General features: G+C 39.8%; 1 protein-coding gene across 1 annotated transcript in view; it reads left to right on the top strand.

Annotated features, from left to right (window-relative positions):
* TRIP13 (thyroid hormone receptor interactor 13) overlaps positions 1–15,055 on the top strand; it is a 46,550-nt gene that overhangs the window by 4,902 nt on the left and 26,593 nt on the right. Inside the window, exons 4-8 of the mRNA XM_083376416.1 lie at positions 839–968; positions 1,775–1,830; positions 13,040–13,130; positions 14,305–14,377; positions 14,739–14,802. Coding sequence (XP_083232542.1) covers positions 839–968; positions 1,775–1,830; positions 13,040–13,130; positions 14,305–14,377; positions 14,739–14,802 — 414 coding nt within the window. The remainder of the gene's footprint in view (positions 1–838; positions 969–1,774; positions 1,831–13,039; positions 13,131–14,304; positions 14,378–14,738; positions 14,803–15,055) is intronic.

Raw genomic sequence — 15,055 nt, forward strand, 5'->3', positions numbered from 1 at the left:
TTATTACTCTCAATAAGTGTTCCAACAAACGCCCCTCCAACAACCTGTAAGCCTGCACCCATGCTACCCTCAGTCCCCCAAACAACGGTCAATATATTACAAAGAAAGTCCACAGAGTAGGAGCATGCTCACAGGGCAAAGTCCAGGGTTCCAAGTCCAGTCCACCCGGTTAAGTGAATCCAAAGACAAACTACTAGTCCACAAGGCAAAATTCAGACACAGGACAAATGGTAGTTCTCAAGGCAAAGACAAAGCAAAAGGTAATTCAAAAGGCAGAGCAAAGCAAAGGGCAAACAGCAGTCCACAAGACAAGTCCAAGACAAAAGGAAGATGGCAGTCCTCATGGCTAGACAAAGCAAAAGGTGAAAAACAATCTTCAAGGCAAGGCAAAAGGCATGAATCAAAGCCCGGGGAGTATAAGCCAAAAGAATTGTTCCTGGCAAAGACTAACTCCCCATGGCTTCTCCTTAAGTCACTCCACTCCAGGTGTTCCTTGTGAGGAGAGATGGGATGACCTCCTCCCAAGTAACCTTTCAGCTCTTCTCTGAGCTTGTCTACATGCCGCTCTCTGTGCCCTTGGATCAGTGGAGGTGGCAGCTCTTCCTCATCAGAGGGGATCTGCACCACTGCCTGTCAGCAGCTGATCCTCCCCTGTGTAAAGGCATCGTTCTCAGCCCCTGGCCTCTCCAAACATGCAAAGGGAGACATTCCCTTCCTGTTGGACGGTCCTGGTTCCAACTCTGAACCAGGCTCCAATGGGCCATGACAATTGCAACATATTTCTAAGTAAGCAAGGGTTTAATTGCTGCCTAACTTGTTTTCATCTTCTTCACTGCAGCCTATCAGCTTGAATAAATGCAAACTTTTAATTCATATTTTTCATCTCAATGAGGAAGGTTCTAGTACAGAAAATCTGGATGTGGAAGATGAGCATATCGTTGCAGCTAATCATTGGTTATTACCTACAGGTATTTCAAAAAACCTAAGTACAAGTTGGTTATTTAAATGGACAAGATTTTGTTTAAATGGGGATTTAAAAAAAAAATCAAACTGAACATCATTTTGAAATGAAGTATACCGCTTTCTGAAATTGGAAATATTTCTGAGGCAACAAAGTGTATTCTAGTAGACATAGTATCTTAAAAACTTTCAAATGCCAGTGGGAAAATGAAGCATGAACTGAGGACCGTTCATGCTAAAATTCCTGGAACCGGGGATTTTTTTTTTAACAGTTGGCAGGCATGTGCGCCCCCCGCTCATGCAAGTGAAGTTCATGCACTCGCTACTTGCGATTGTCTGCCACTTCCACAGCACAGATTCGAAAGGCTCAAGGCCCAGTAGTGTGCCAGGGGTTGGATACCCTTGGCTGATATTTCATGAATAGTGTAGGCAAAGATGATCATATAAACAAGGATGTTAATTGTTCAGAAATGCATTTCCTTAGACTTAGACTTCAAAGGAAGATAATGAATACTCCATAAGATACATACAATCACTAGCTGTATATTTTTACAAAATTATCACTATTTTTGGTTTCATTTTTACTTAGAAGCCGTGTGGTTTCGATTTTTCACTTTTCAAACCTTTCTTTTCAGTTAATTGGGAGTTTTCTGACTTGCCAGTATAGCAACATGGGTAAAATACTCACTTCTGCATTATTATAGTCCCTTCACTCTACTTCAAAAATTCCAAGGTTTCTATTGCCAACTATACTGTTTTTAATAGCTTGCCTTTTTTTCTCTTTAAAATAATGTACAATTTTTATCTTTCACAGTTGAGTTTCACTGTCTGTGGGAAAGTCTGATTTATGATGCTGAAATAAAATCAGATGTAAGTTGCATTTTTATCAGGTTTTTAAATGGTTGTCTATGTTTGAAACAATGTAATTTATAATTTATCAGATTGACAAAGTCAGTGTGGCTAGGTCTATGGACATTCCCAATCTCAGGTCATGATTGTCCCAAAGGTACTTGTATCAAAAGGTAACTGGACTTTTTTTTTCCTTTAAAAACATTTTGATTCTCCTCCAAGAAATTTCTTCAGTTCTAACTCCAATTGATCTAAATTGGATCAAACTGGCTATGTCAGATTTTCTTCATTTAAAAAGATGCCTTTTTTGCAATGATTTTACAGGATCAGAATTACATTATTAATTACAGGAATTTCCTCCATCCCATGATTGATAACAACTATTGTTTTAATAACTTTACTTAAATTACTTCCCTGTGTTTCCACCTTCCTGGAAGAACTTGGTGCCTCCTGATCTCTGCAAAATAAAAATGGTATTACAGGAGTATTAAAAATGAAGTGGAATTCATGGTAAGAATTGGATACCTGAAAATAAGACTTCATTAATCCTGTGAAGTGGAGTCTAGTTTAAAAATATAAATATATTACAATACTTAAGTGTCAAAAGCTATATCCCTTTTATAGGCTAGCCGCTAGTCATATCATTTGAAGGAAGACCGTTTGAAAAACTTCCTCTTAATTAGTATCTGTAACATCTGAATGAAAGTGAAAAGATTAATGTCAACGTTGCAATGAATTGAGCTGAAGCCATTTTCACTTCATTTTCGGTTGCCACATATTTAGAAAGGAAAGGGGGGGAGTATAGCTTTAAGTTAGCCACAACAATTCTCAAGTACGGAAACCAAGGTCATTACTGATAACATTTTGGTGGGCTGGAGATCTGGGAGATGTGCCCACATTTAGTAACAATTGATGAATGTGATTTATGACATCTAACGGGTGGGAATTGCAACTTCCAACTTTGTAACCAAGGGAAGGGGAATTTAGTCTTGGGTTCACATTTGTACATGCTGTTATTTTGTAGCCAAATAAAAATGTTCTTTGAGGAAGAATTGCTTGCCTTGAAGTTCTTTTAATTGGTCTCATCTGTCGGAACCATGACATTAACCCTAGATTCCATACTCTTAATACCACGGAGTCCTGAGCTCCGGTTGCCTACCCAAAGTCTTGGGAGGATGACAAAGACTCAGGGAAGATTCCATGATGGAGAAAAAGGAAGAACCTGCTGCTGGCCTCAAAGCTACAGCAACCACGTCAGTGGATGGAGTGCAGGCCATTGCCCTGATGGAGATTGTGACTTCGGTAGCTCCGGCAGCAGGCGCGAGACCAAAGGAACGGGAGATCCAGTTGGAGCCCTTATTGCTATCGGAGGGAGTCCTATCTATCGGAGATACTTGGTGTTCATAAACAACCCAGCCGAAAAAGAGATCAATATCAGCACCATGCTAGTCCTGACCGTCATCAATACAGACTCAGTCCTGATTGTTACCCCCAGTGACTTAGTCCCAAGCATCGCTGATGCCACACCAGACCAGGGCCCCTACCAAGAGCTCACCAAGCAACGGGGCTCCCATGAGACCAACTGCATCAGGGCAGATTGCTGCAGGCTCTTAGATTGGCAGCGATGTGTGGAAGCCCCTCCTTTCAATCCCACATTTGATGGCATCCCTGAGAAGCTAACTTCTTGAATCAAGTGTGCTCCCACATGAACCAGAATGCTAATGCCTATCCAGACCCTGCCAATATGGTTGAAGTGGTATCGGCAAACTTAGAGGGGGAGGCAGCAGAGTGGTTGAATGGCTTGTACAACGAGCAATCACCTGAGCTATGGAACTTCAATCTGTTTATCTAAGGACAAAGGACCAAGTTTAAAGATGGTTCCCTAACCCTGCAAGCTGAAAAAGACATTCATGAGGTGAAACAGAGGGGTCGGCCAGCGAAGGAATATGTGTGTGAATTCCGGAGAGTGGATGGCAGAATTATGCAGTGGCCTGAGCGATCACTAGTTGTTCATTACAAGTCTGAATTGGATCCAGATCTGTTCCAGGCATGCATCTACAGAGGGATCCCTGATCAACTCCACAAGTGGTATCACTTGGCCGTGAATTTAGACATCAAGTTAAACCACTACAGGAAGCCAACGGCGCCTGGACCTAGACCGAAACCAGATCCAGCGAGGCGTCAGCTCTCCTGACGAGCCTCACCAGGAGCTTCAAAACCCCTGATCAAATGTTTTAGATGTAGTCAATCACGTCACGAAGCAGCTGTCTATCCAGTTCCTTTCCCTCAGCCAAAAAGTGGTTCGGCCATACCAGTAAAACCAAAAGGGAGCTCACAATCCTCAAGGGGAAAATTGAATTGTATTAACCAAGAGCAAGCCACTCAAGTCACCTCCCCTACTCAAGAGAAACCTGAGGCCCCGACTGAAGCCGGTCTTTCATTTGCTCTGTATGAAAGCTATCTTGAAGGAGAAAATGACCCGATAGTGAGTCAGCCTGTTCCACCTTTTTCCTTCTCTGCCAAGCTCTTGGTCTCTAAGACAGGAGCATGGATGGGCTTATGTGTATTGATAGACTCTGGGTTTTCACAATGCCTAATCAACCTCCCTACTGTTCTCAAGTTAGGCATCAGAGCTAAAAAGCTTTCCTCCCCGATGATGTTTGAACAGGTGGATGGGTCCTTACTAGGCGTAGCCCAAGTCACCCACCTAATAGAGCCAGTACGACTAGAGGTGGGGGAGCATTGGGAATTTATCTGGTTTGTGGTGGTACCAAAACTGACTGAGGCAGTGATCTTAGGATTAGCCTGATTGGACAAGTGGAAACCTTTAATATGGTGGGAGAATGGAATGAGAACTCTGAGGTAAGCCATATGACCATTACCCCCCAACCCCTCTAGTGACACAAGAGGGATCCCAGATCAGCCTTCTGAAACCCTAAAGGTGGCGGCAAATCCCCTACCAGGAGTGCCTTTCATTCCTAGCGAATACCAAGATTTGGCTGAAGTGTTCAGTGAGACAGACTGTGACATCCTACACCCCCCCATAGAACCACTGACTGTGCCATTGAGATCCTACCAGAAGCTAACTTGCCAAACCCGAAGATGTGTGCAGTGACCCCCCCTCCCCTTGAAGTGAAGGAGGGAATACATTGATAAAAATTTAGTGCAAAATCCAAAGTGGCCACCCCTGTACTTTTTAAAGGAAAAAAAGATGCATTGCTGAAGCTATGTGGATTTTAAAGGGTTAAACACAGCGTGGAGAATATGTACCCTCTCCCCTTAATGAAGACATATTAGCCCACTGGCAAAGGGACGATTTTTTTACCAAGTATCACCTAAGAGAGGTGTATTATCAGGTAGAATAAGAAAAGGAGATGAATGGAAAACTGCTTTCAACAGCCCCCTGGGTAGTTTTCAGTTTAAAGTCATGCCTTTTGGATTACAAGGAGCTCCTGCTTTGTGCATGCAGCTCATCAAGTACTGCATGATCATTTATATAAAGGGAGTTTTGGTTTATCTTGACATCTTTATACAGAGACTATGGGAGAACATACAATTTTAGTATGAGAAGTACTCAAAAAGCTGCTGAGCACTAAACTCTACACAAAACTCTCAAAGTATGAGTTCCATCAGGCACGTTTGGATTATCTGGGTTACAGAAACTCCAGTGAAGGCATTGAAATGAATCCTACTAAAGTAAAAGCCATAATTGAATGGCAGCCCCTACGAACTTGGAAACAGCTCCAAAGTTTTTTGGGGTTTGCTAATTTGTACTGCCAATTTATCCCCTGATTTGTTGAGATTGCTTTGTCTCTTACAGAACTATTAAAAACTGGCAAGGATGGGGGTAAGCCACAACCAGGTAAACCCCCTACACTGGTTGTTAGAATGCCAAGCTGCTTTTGAGAATTTAAAAAGACTGTTTGCCGCAGAACCAATCCTCAAAACACCCTCATCCTGAGGAGCAATTTGTGATTCAAGCTGATGCCAGCGATGTGGCTGTGGGGGCAGTTCTTTTATAAAAGTACCATAAAAGAGAATTACAATCTTACACTTGCCCTTCGAAAAAAACTCACTGACACAGAGCGGAGATGGGCTGTTTGGGAGAAGGCTGTTTGCAATTAGATGGGCCTTACTGACTTGGTTTCATTTCCTAGAGGAGAGCAAGGTGCCTTTTGAAGTACAGGATGATCACAAAAACTTAGAGGCACTGAAAACTCCCTGTAAACTGTCCTCCAAATAAGTACACTGGGCGCAATATTTTAATCACTTTAACTTTACTTTGAAATATATACAGGTAGAAGGAATTTTTTTAGCTGATGCCCTCTCTAGGCTGCTTCAGTGTAAAAACCAATGTGAACAGATCATAGACTCTATTATGCCACTGCCTCAGTTCATTTCTCAAATAACCCCTGGGAAACAACAACACGTGAAGTCACCTAACTCAGATGACCTATTCACAAGGAAAGCAAGAACTGGAAAATGACAAATGGCTCAAAGAAAACCAAACCATCCTGATCCATAGGGATGGATTAGCTTGGAAAGGGAGAAATTGTATTTGCCTGAATTGCTCAAACTCCAAGCACTCCAACATAGCCACAATGTTAAACAAGCTGGTCACTTTGGATATTTAAAGACACTACATTTAATTCGGAGGCAATTTTGGTGGCCAGGCTTAAAGAAAGATGTAGAGAACTATGTAAAAAGTTGTGCAGTCTGTGCTATCGTGAAAAGAATCCTAGGAAAGCACCCTGGACTGTTACAGCCTGTAGCAGATCCTTCTCAGCCATGGGAAGAGTTCGCTATGGGCTTTATTGTTGAATTGCCAGAGAGTAGAAGAAATATGGTAATATGGACTGTAATCAACCTTTTTTCAAAGCAGGCTCACTTTATAGCATGCTCTGGCCTCCCCTTTGCCCAGAAATTAGCCAAGTTAAGCATATTTACCGGCTGCATGGCGCACTAAAATGAATAATTTCGGATGGGAGTTCAATTTACGGCCAGATTTTGGAGAGATTTTTTTAAGCTGATTGGTTCTATACAAGGACTGTCATCGGCTTTTCATCCTTCTGCAAATGGAGCGGCTGAAATAGTGAATGCAATGGTGGAGCAGTATCTTAGATGCTATGTAAATTACCAACAGATAAACTGGACTGATCTCCCTTTTGCTGAAATGGCTTATAACAACACAGTACATAGCAGCACTGGACTTAACGCCATTTAAGATAGCCCACTGGAAGGGATTTTATTCCGAATACCCCCAGGACCCCCCTGCCTCTCAAACATTAGATCAGTGGGTGTCTGCTTGGAGGGGTGTTTGGGACAATACAAAGAAAGCTTGGACAAAAGCCTCAAGAGATTTACAAAAAAAACAAGCTGATAAGAAAAGAGCACCTCAGAAAAGGGAGAAAAGGTTTATCTTTCTACAAAGTAACTAAGACTTAAGTTACTTAGCAAAAAATTGGGACCAAAATACCTAGGACCATTTCCTATGGTCCAGATCATAAACCCAGTCACTATAGAGTTAAAAGTCCCCTGTCTCCTAGGAAAGATCTACCCAGTGTTCTATAGCAGTCTGTTAAAGCGTTTCAGGGAGTCGACCTTGAGACCCCCCCCCAAGAAAGCATCTGGTTTGCTTATGGTAGCTGGACAGACTCATTACGAAGTAAAACGCATTCTTGATGCTAGATTATACAAAGGCAAATTGCAATATTTGGTGCAATGGAAATAATACCCGTTATCAGAGGCCACCTGGGTAAAAAGTACTGATGTGAAAGCTGATAGATTGATACACAAATTCTGTGAGAAGCATCCAAATAAACCAAGGGGATTCTTAACTTTTATTCTTGTTTGAATTGCAGGGTTTCTCCTTTCTTTAAAGGGAGCCGAATGCTGCAACAAATTGAACTGAGGCCATTTTCACTTTGTTTTTGGTTGCCACATATTTAAAAAGGAAGGAGGGGGGAAGTGTAGTTTTAAGTTAGCCATAACAATTCTCAAGTATGGGAACCAAGATCATTACTGATAACATTTTGGTGAGCTGGAGATCTGGGAGGAATGCCCGCGTTTAGTAACAATTGGTGAATGTGATTAATGACATCTAATTGGGGTGGGAATTACAACTTGCAACTTTGTAACCAGAGGAAGGGGAATTTAGTCTGGGGTTCACCTTTGTATGTGCTATTATTTTGTAGCCAAATAAAAATGTTCTTTGAGGAAGAATTCCTTGCCTTGAAGTTCTTTTAATTGGTCTCATCTATCGGAACCATGACAATTAGTTGTATAGTTTTAAGATTGTTTTAGTTTTCTTTTCCTTAATAGATGGAGTTAAGTAAGAAAGAATTTTTTTCATCAGAAATGAAATTTATTTCACCCCAATTTAACATCTTTGGCTGATGGGAGTGTATATAAACTTATGCATTATAAGTATAGAAAAGGGTCATTTTATAACCAGGGCAAAGCTTACTTTCACAGCCAGACTAACTCCTCTTTAGGTCTGACTGTTACACTATTTTCTCCTATGTTTTGTGGTTAATAATCATTTTTGTTTGTTTTTTTATAATATTTTATTGATTTTTCTCATTTTACAATTGGATATTTAAAAAGCAACATGATGATTGGGTTAATCAGTAGTTCAATAGTGTACATAAACCTTTAGTATAAATTTCAAGTTACAACATCAGATACTTCCTCTCTTTTTCCATGGTCTTCCCAGTTGCAATGTATGGTAGTGAAAGTTGGACCATAAGAAAGGCTGAGTGCCAAAGAATTGAGGCCTTTGAACTGTGGTGCTGGAGAAGACTCCTGCGAGTCCCTTGGACTGCAAGGCGATCAAACTGGTCAGTCCTAGAGGAGATCAACCCTGACTGCTCTTTAGAAGGCCAGATCCTGAAGCTAAAACTCAAATACTTTGGCCACTTAATGAGAAGGAAGGACTCACTGGAGAAGAGCCTAATGGTGGGAAAGATTGAGGGCAATAGAAGAAAGGGACGACAGAATGATGTGGCTGGATGTAGTCACTGAAGCAGTAGGTGTGAGCTTAAATGGACTCCAGAAGATGGTAGAGGACAGGAAGGCCTGGAGGAACGTTGTCCATAGGGTCACGATGGGTCAGACACGACTTCGCAGCTAACAACAACAACAACATATTAGACTAGTACAATTCTTACTGTTATCAACTAAATAAAAACATCTTAGTTACAGTTATCAATATTTTTTACCTTACACATATCTTAGTTACATTTGCACTTAATCCTTGTATACAATCAAAGTCCTGTTATTGCTTTTTTCAGGCTTTATTTTCCCATCAGTATTCAAAGGAACACTATTGTTTATAATTTCCAAGTAATTTTATATTTAGGTGACCAAAAGTTTCCCTTATCTCAACTTTTCCCTTTTTCCCTTTTCATACTAAAGTCTAATATTCTGGTTATGCATCTTATCTATTTCATTATAATATTGTTCTCTTTTCTAAAAGTTATCTGTTTTCCATCATGTTCAGTCATCTAATTGATAATACAGTATCCCATAATAAATCAAAACCATTATAGGTGTTGTCTGGGTTAATCAATAATTCAGTAATATGCATAAATTGTTAGCTTAAGTCTAATATTAGAACATCAAATACTTCCTTCCTCTTTCCAATAATATCTGTTATCTCATATCGGGCAAACAATTCTTATTTTCAACTAAGCAGAAACATCATTGTTAAATTTATCAATAATTTTTAGCCTATATATATCTTGATTGCATTTGCACTTAATGTCCTTGTATAAACAATGTCCTGTTATTGCTTCCCCCCAAACTTTAATTTTCCCATCAATATTCAAGAAAACACTATTATTTATGATTTCCAAGTACTTTATATTTACCTGACCAAAAGCTTCCCTTATCTCAACTTCTCCCTTTTTCCCTTTTCATACCAAAGTCTAATATTCTAGTTACGCATCTTATCTATTTAATTATAATGTTACTCTATTTTCTAAAAGTTATCTATTTCCCACCATATTCATCTAATTGGTAATATAATATCCCCTCTAATAAGTGAACACCATTATTTTCTTCAGCCTTACTCTGGCTTTCTTCCTTGCTAGCTAACCTTCCATGTCAGTGCCTTCGAATCATCAAATATTTCTCCCTCTATTTTCATATATATTATTTGGAATAAGAAAGATCATTTGGTTAAAGTTTTTTTTGGAAGAACAAGCCCATTGGTATTCATTAAACCACCTCCCTGCTACTCCAATTTCCAACAATTCTCCTGATAACTTTTATCTTCCATTCAGTCTGTTCTTTCTTTTCCTCAAATATATTCTGATTTCTTGATTTGTGAAAAGTCTTTTCCATTTTCAATGTTGTCACTCCATTTTCTGATTTTTCAGTTGGCTAGGTATGTTGGTCAGTTGGGTCTTCTGCCTTGGCGTTTAGTTGTTCCAATTTTCCTTTTGTTTTCTGCATTGTTACTTCTTTGCTTGTAATCAAGATCTGGGTTTGTGTATTTAAGCTAGAACATTGTTCCTTTGTGTTGCTTCTTATTTTATCACAAGCTGAAAGGATAGTTTTGTGTATTGATTTCAACATGGAAAGGATTTTTTCCTGATCTTCATCCATATTTTCTTAATAATATGTTAAGTTGAAGACTTTAGAATCAAATGTTTAAAATATTTTTTGTCTTTTGCAGCTAGGTGTCATGGTTCCGATTAGGGAGACAGATCAAAGAACATTCAGGCATTGTTTTTCTAAAAAGTCTATAATAATGAGAACGAAGCATCGGCACTCATGGATGGATGCCAGAATCTGAATTCTCCTCCCCTGAACATATCATACACAATTCCCTCCCTTAATTACACGTCATGAATCACATTCTCCAATTAGTTTAACATACAAAGTTTCACTTCTCTTCTGAAGCGCGCCATCCTTTATCTTATCAAAACATCCGGGTTACCATTCCCCCCCCTTTAGTGATTCAAAGCAAAACAGTTAAAGCAAAAGGCTGCCTCTTATATTGTCAGAGCAAAAACATATTTTATAGGTGGTTTTTATAATATTAACTAAGAATTTATAATCCAAGGTGTTCCATCATCTCGTGTAATAAATGCTTCTCATTTAGGGAAATAGGAAAACAGTTCCCCAAGCATAGCTCTGAGAGTCAATAAAAGTTTACATTCATAGTTCAGGCAGGCCATCTTCCAAAACAGTACATCATCCCTGTCACACAGATAAGCCACCCAGAAATCACTTCTTTGCAGCTGGGTTTTTCAAAGTTAGTAGCTGTTGAGGCCAAACAATTTTTTTCCTGAAGTCTGGGCTTCAAGCCAGGTTTCTTTTAGGCAATAACAAATTGTAATGCCATAATTTGCCACAAGATGTCACCAACGCCGTTTTATAGCTTTTAAAGTCCAAAACTTATTTGGTGGTTTTTCAAGTCTTATTAAAAAAAACAAAAAACACCACAGTCTCTAATAAGAAAAAAGAACACTTTTAGTCCCCAAGTTTCAAAAGAATATATAATTAGATTAAAATTAATCTTATGGTTGCTCTGTTTCCCCCGGGTAGTTAGTCTCTGCTTTTCCTAAAGGGTGGGGTAAAAAATGCTTTGAGCAGCTTTTCCAGGAAATAAAATTTAGAATCTTAAAGAGAGGATCAGGTCTCACCCTGTTTCATCCGCGTTGCTTGAAATTTACTTGGTAGTGGTTTTGACTTTTGCTGTCAACAGCCTGCCAGTTTGGAGGGCTTCTCCGGATCAAACAGAAGGGGCACTGCCCTCCCGCAGTCAAACCGGGGTCCCCTCCTTGCTCATCGCCTCTACGGGGCAACTTTTGACCCTTTCCAGGGTCCCCCAGCGGAGCGGATTCAGGCATGAAAGATGGAGCCCCATCTTCCTGTGTCCGTGGCACTGCAACATCAACCTGGAAATCTGGTTTTAACCCTTTTGTTCATACTTAGCCCATACCTTTAATTATATATGGATATATTCAGTAATTCGCTTCCCCAAAATCAGATTGCCTTCATTTAGATTATGGTATATTCCCCCTTTCTCTTAGTTTCACAAACACAACATTCCTATTTTCCATACAGTGTGCCCTCCACAATCCATTATAACTTCAGTCAATTGAAGTTTTCACATAATAGAGAAAGAGAGAGAAAGAGAAAGAAAAAAATAATAAAATTACTAATCTTAGTTGTACTTGTGACATGGCATTAGGGGAAATAATTTTTCCTTTTATTGGCTCATTTCATATATTTGTACAAATACAGTACTCAATTTTAAAAAGCTAAATTATCTAATTTAGGATTATGTATTCTACATTCTTGAATCCTGAAGAAATAGGCATTTTAAAATGATATTGAGAAATTGTAGGTATTTACAAGAAAAATATAATTCATAAATGGGTATACTATTTTATTCCAAAATTCTACCTGATTTGACATCATTTTTCCCCAAATCTTATGTTTACATGTATGTATGTATCTATGTGTTGGGTGGAGCACCCAGTCTACCAAATATAAAGCAATCTGTTCTGCATTTCGCTCCAGTCCAGGAGCATCTTTTGCAGGCAGATGTCACTACTGTAAACACCGTAAATTCAAAATTTTGTGACTGACAAAGAGTTAAAGGGAGACTAGTATAGCTAAAGAACTTGAAATAGCTATACTAGTCTCCCTTTAACTCTTTGTCAGTCACAAAATTTTGAACGTATGTATGTGTGTAAAATACCACACTTCCATTCAACAAGGTGGGGAAAGGGTTTTGGAAAATAGTTATTTACTAAGAAAGGAAACTAAATTCCTATTATTTGTATTTATTCATTGTTTTAAAATAATACCAAAAGAAGAAAAGGCATAAATCATGAAGATAATTATAATATAAATCCATTCATTCTCAAAGAAAAGACATTGCATAAAAAGTGCTTTTAAAAAAGGGAAAAATACAATAGAAAAAGGAAAAATAACAAAATGTAATAACGGCTACAATTTGGTCAAAGGCTTTTTCAGCATTTGATGATAAAATTAAAAATTGCTCTTTGTTTTTATTCAAGTCTACTAAGTCTACAACTAACCTAATGTCTAATACTTTTATTATGACATTAGAATAAAAGTACTAGACATTAGGTTAGTTGCAGATTTTCTCTTATACCTTAATATCATTGGATTGTTCTTCACATTGATGGAAACATTTAATGTTCATTTTTGTTCTAATATGTTATTTTCTACTTTGCTCTTTAATTAGCTATTAAATTATGTGGCCACAGCATTACTATTCTCTGACCGAAGTGTTGATAACAACTTGATATCGTGGAACAGAGTTATTCTACTACATGGTAACTATTATCTTTTTAATTAAAACGTATGCAGCTAGAATACTTTAATGTAATACTTAACTTACCGTATTTTCCGGCGTATATGACGACCCCCTACTTTTAAGAAGTTTTTCAAGGTTTTTTGTCTTATACGCCGGAAAATACTTACATGCCCTGCCCTCCTTGTCTGTCGCAGAGGAGGCGAAGGCCCGACTGGCCCCGCCGGCCCTCCCACTGTTCCCGCGCTTCTGCTGGCCCCCGAGATGCAGCGTTTCCCGGGCGGCAAGCAGCGCCGGAGGGCAGCCGCCACGGCCGGCGCCCCTCCTGCTTTCCCCCCCCAGGCCTTGAACTTCTCCCATTCGGCGCAGGGCGGGGCAGCTCCACCCGCAGCCTCTTTTTCATGTGCCGCTTCCCTCTCATCGTTGGCCGAGGCGCGCTCGGCCCGGGCTCCTGGTCCCTCTTCCCGACCGGCTTCCCGCCCTGCCCCTCATGGAGCTGGACTGGGCGTGCAACCTCTCGGTGTGGCTGCTTTTCCTGGGCAGCCTGGCGGTGCGGCTCCTGCGCTTGGACCTGTTGCTGAGCCGGCGGCTGCTGCTGCACATGGGGCTGCTGCTCCTCAGTGCCACGCTCACGGCGGCTGCCTGCTGGCTCGTCTCGGCCGGCTCCCGTCCAACGCTCTTAGCGAGCCGGCAGGGAAGTCCTGCAAACGCACGCACACGCAGGACTTCCCTGCCGGCTCCACGCTCTTCGCTCTTGAGGCAGCCGGGGAGTGCGCGCGTGCGCAGGACTGCCCTGCCGGCTCCCGCCAGACGCCACCCACTGATTTTCCAGCGTATAAGGCGACGGGGTGTATAAGATGACCCCCCAACTTTTGAGAAGATTTTCAGGGGTTCAAAAGTCGTCTTATACGCCGGAAATGAGAATGTTTCTCTTCAGTGGCTTAAATAATTTGTAGAATAATTCTGATAGAAAATCAGTATTATTTCTCCCATACTCTACTATAATGGAAGATGAAAGATGAAACAAAATATAGTCCCAATTATTGCCTTGTACTGTGTTTTCATATATTGGACTACTTTGTGTGACTTGTTACTATTGAGAGACTGCCATAATTCAGTAACAAATGCTGTCAGCTGATGTGGTTGGAAACATGCTGAATTAAGTTATTTAATAGTGTGCTATATTTTGATTGTAGGTCCTCCTGGTACTGGTAAAACGTCTCTTTGTAGAGCAATGGCTCAGAAGTTGACTATTAGACTTTCACATAGGTAATTTTCATATTTTCTGTATTCAAAATTAAAATAGCATCTAATTCACAAGCTAGCATTTCAATCTTAATTTGCAATGGTTGAATATTGTATGTATGCTGTTCTTTTTTTAATCTGGACCTTTTTCATTTGGACATCATTCCATCCCTGTTGTGCAACCTCTGCTTCCACAACAATGTAAAGATCCTTATTTAATGATAGTTATTTATTGACCCTGTTTCAGCTTCATTTGTTTTAGTTAATTCTCACAGTAAAATAAGTCTAAGACTTGGGAAAAAGTCTCATTTGGTCTAATGCTTTATAAAGACATGACAGAAATAATAATCTTTGTTTTAAGGGTTAATTTTAATTGAACTTTTAGGTACTGCTATGGACAGTTGATAGAGATAAATAGCCACAGCCTCTTCTCTAAATGGTTCTCGGAGGTATGTATTTATATATTTTTTTCAGATGTTGAACTCCCTTTTGTGATTTCTGGGATATATTGAGTTGGTAGGGAATTTATACTCCTTTGCTAGTTTTTGGTGTAAAAATAAACTGTCATATCTCAGTGTAATAAACCTGTATAATGAATGGACAAGCCACTATTTATTCCAGAATCTGCCACACATTAGAAAAGTAGGCAAGTTGACTCAGCCCAAAAGACTACTTAACACTGATGAATCACAGGGTTTCCAT

This window comes from Vipera ursinii (assembly GCF_947247035.1).
Source record: "Vipera ursinii genome assembly, chromosome: Z".
Lineage (NCBI taxonomy): Eukaryota > Metazoa > Chordata > Lepidosauria > Squamata > Viperidae > Vipera > Vipera ursinii.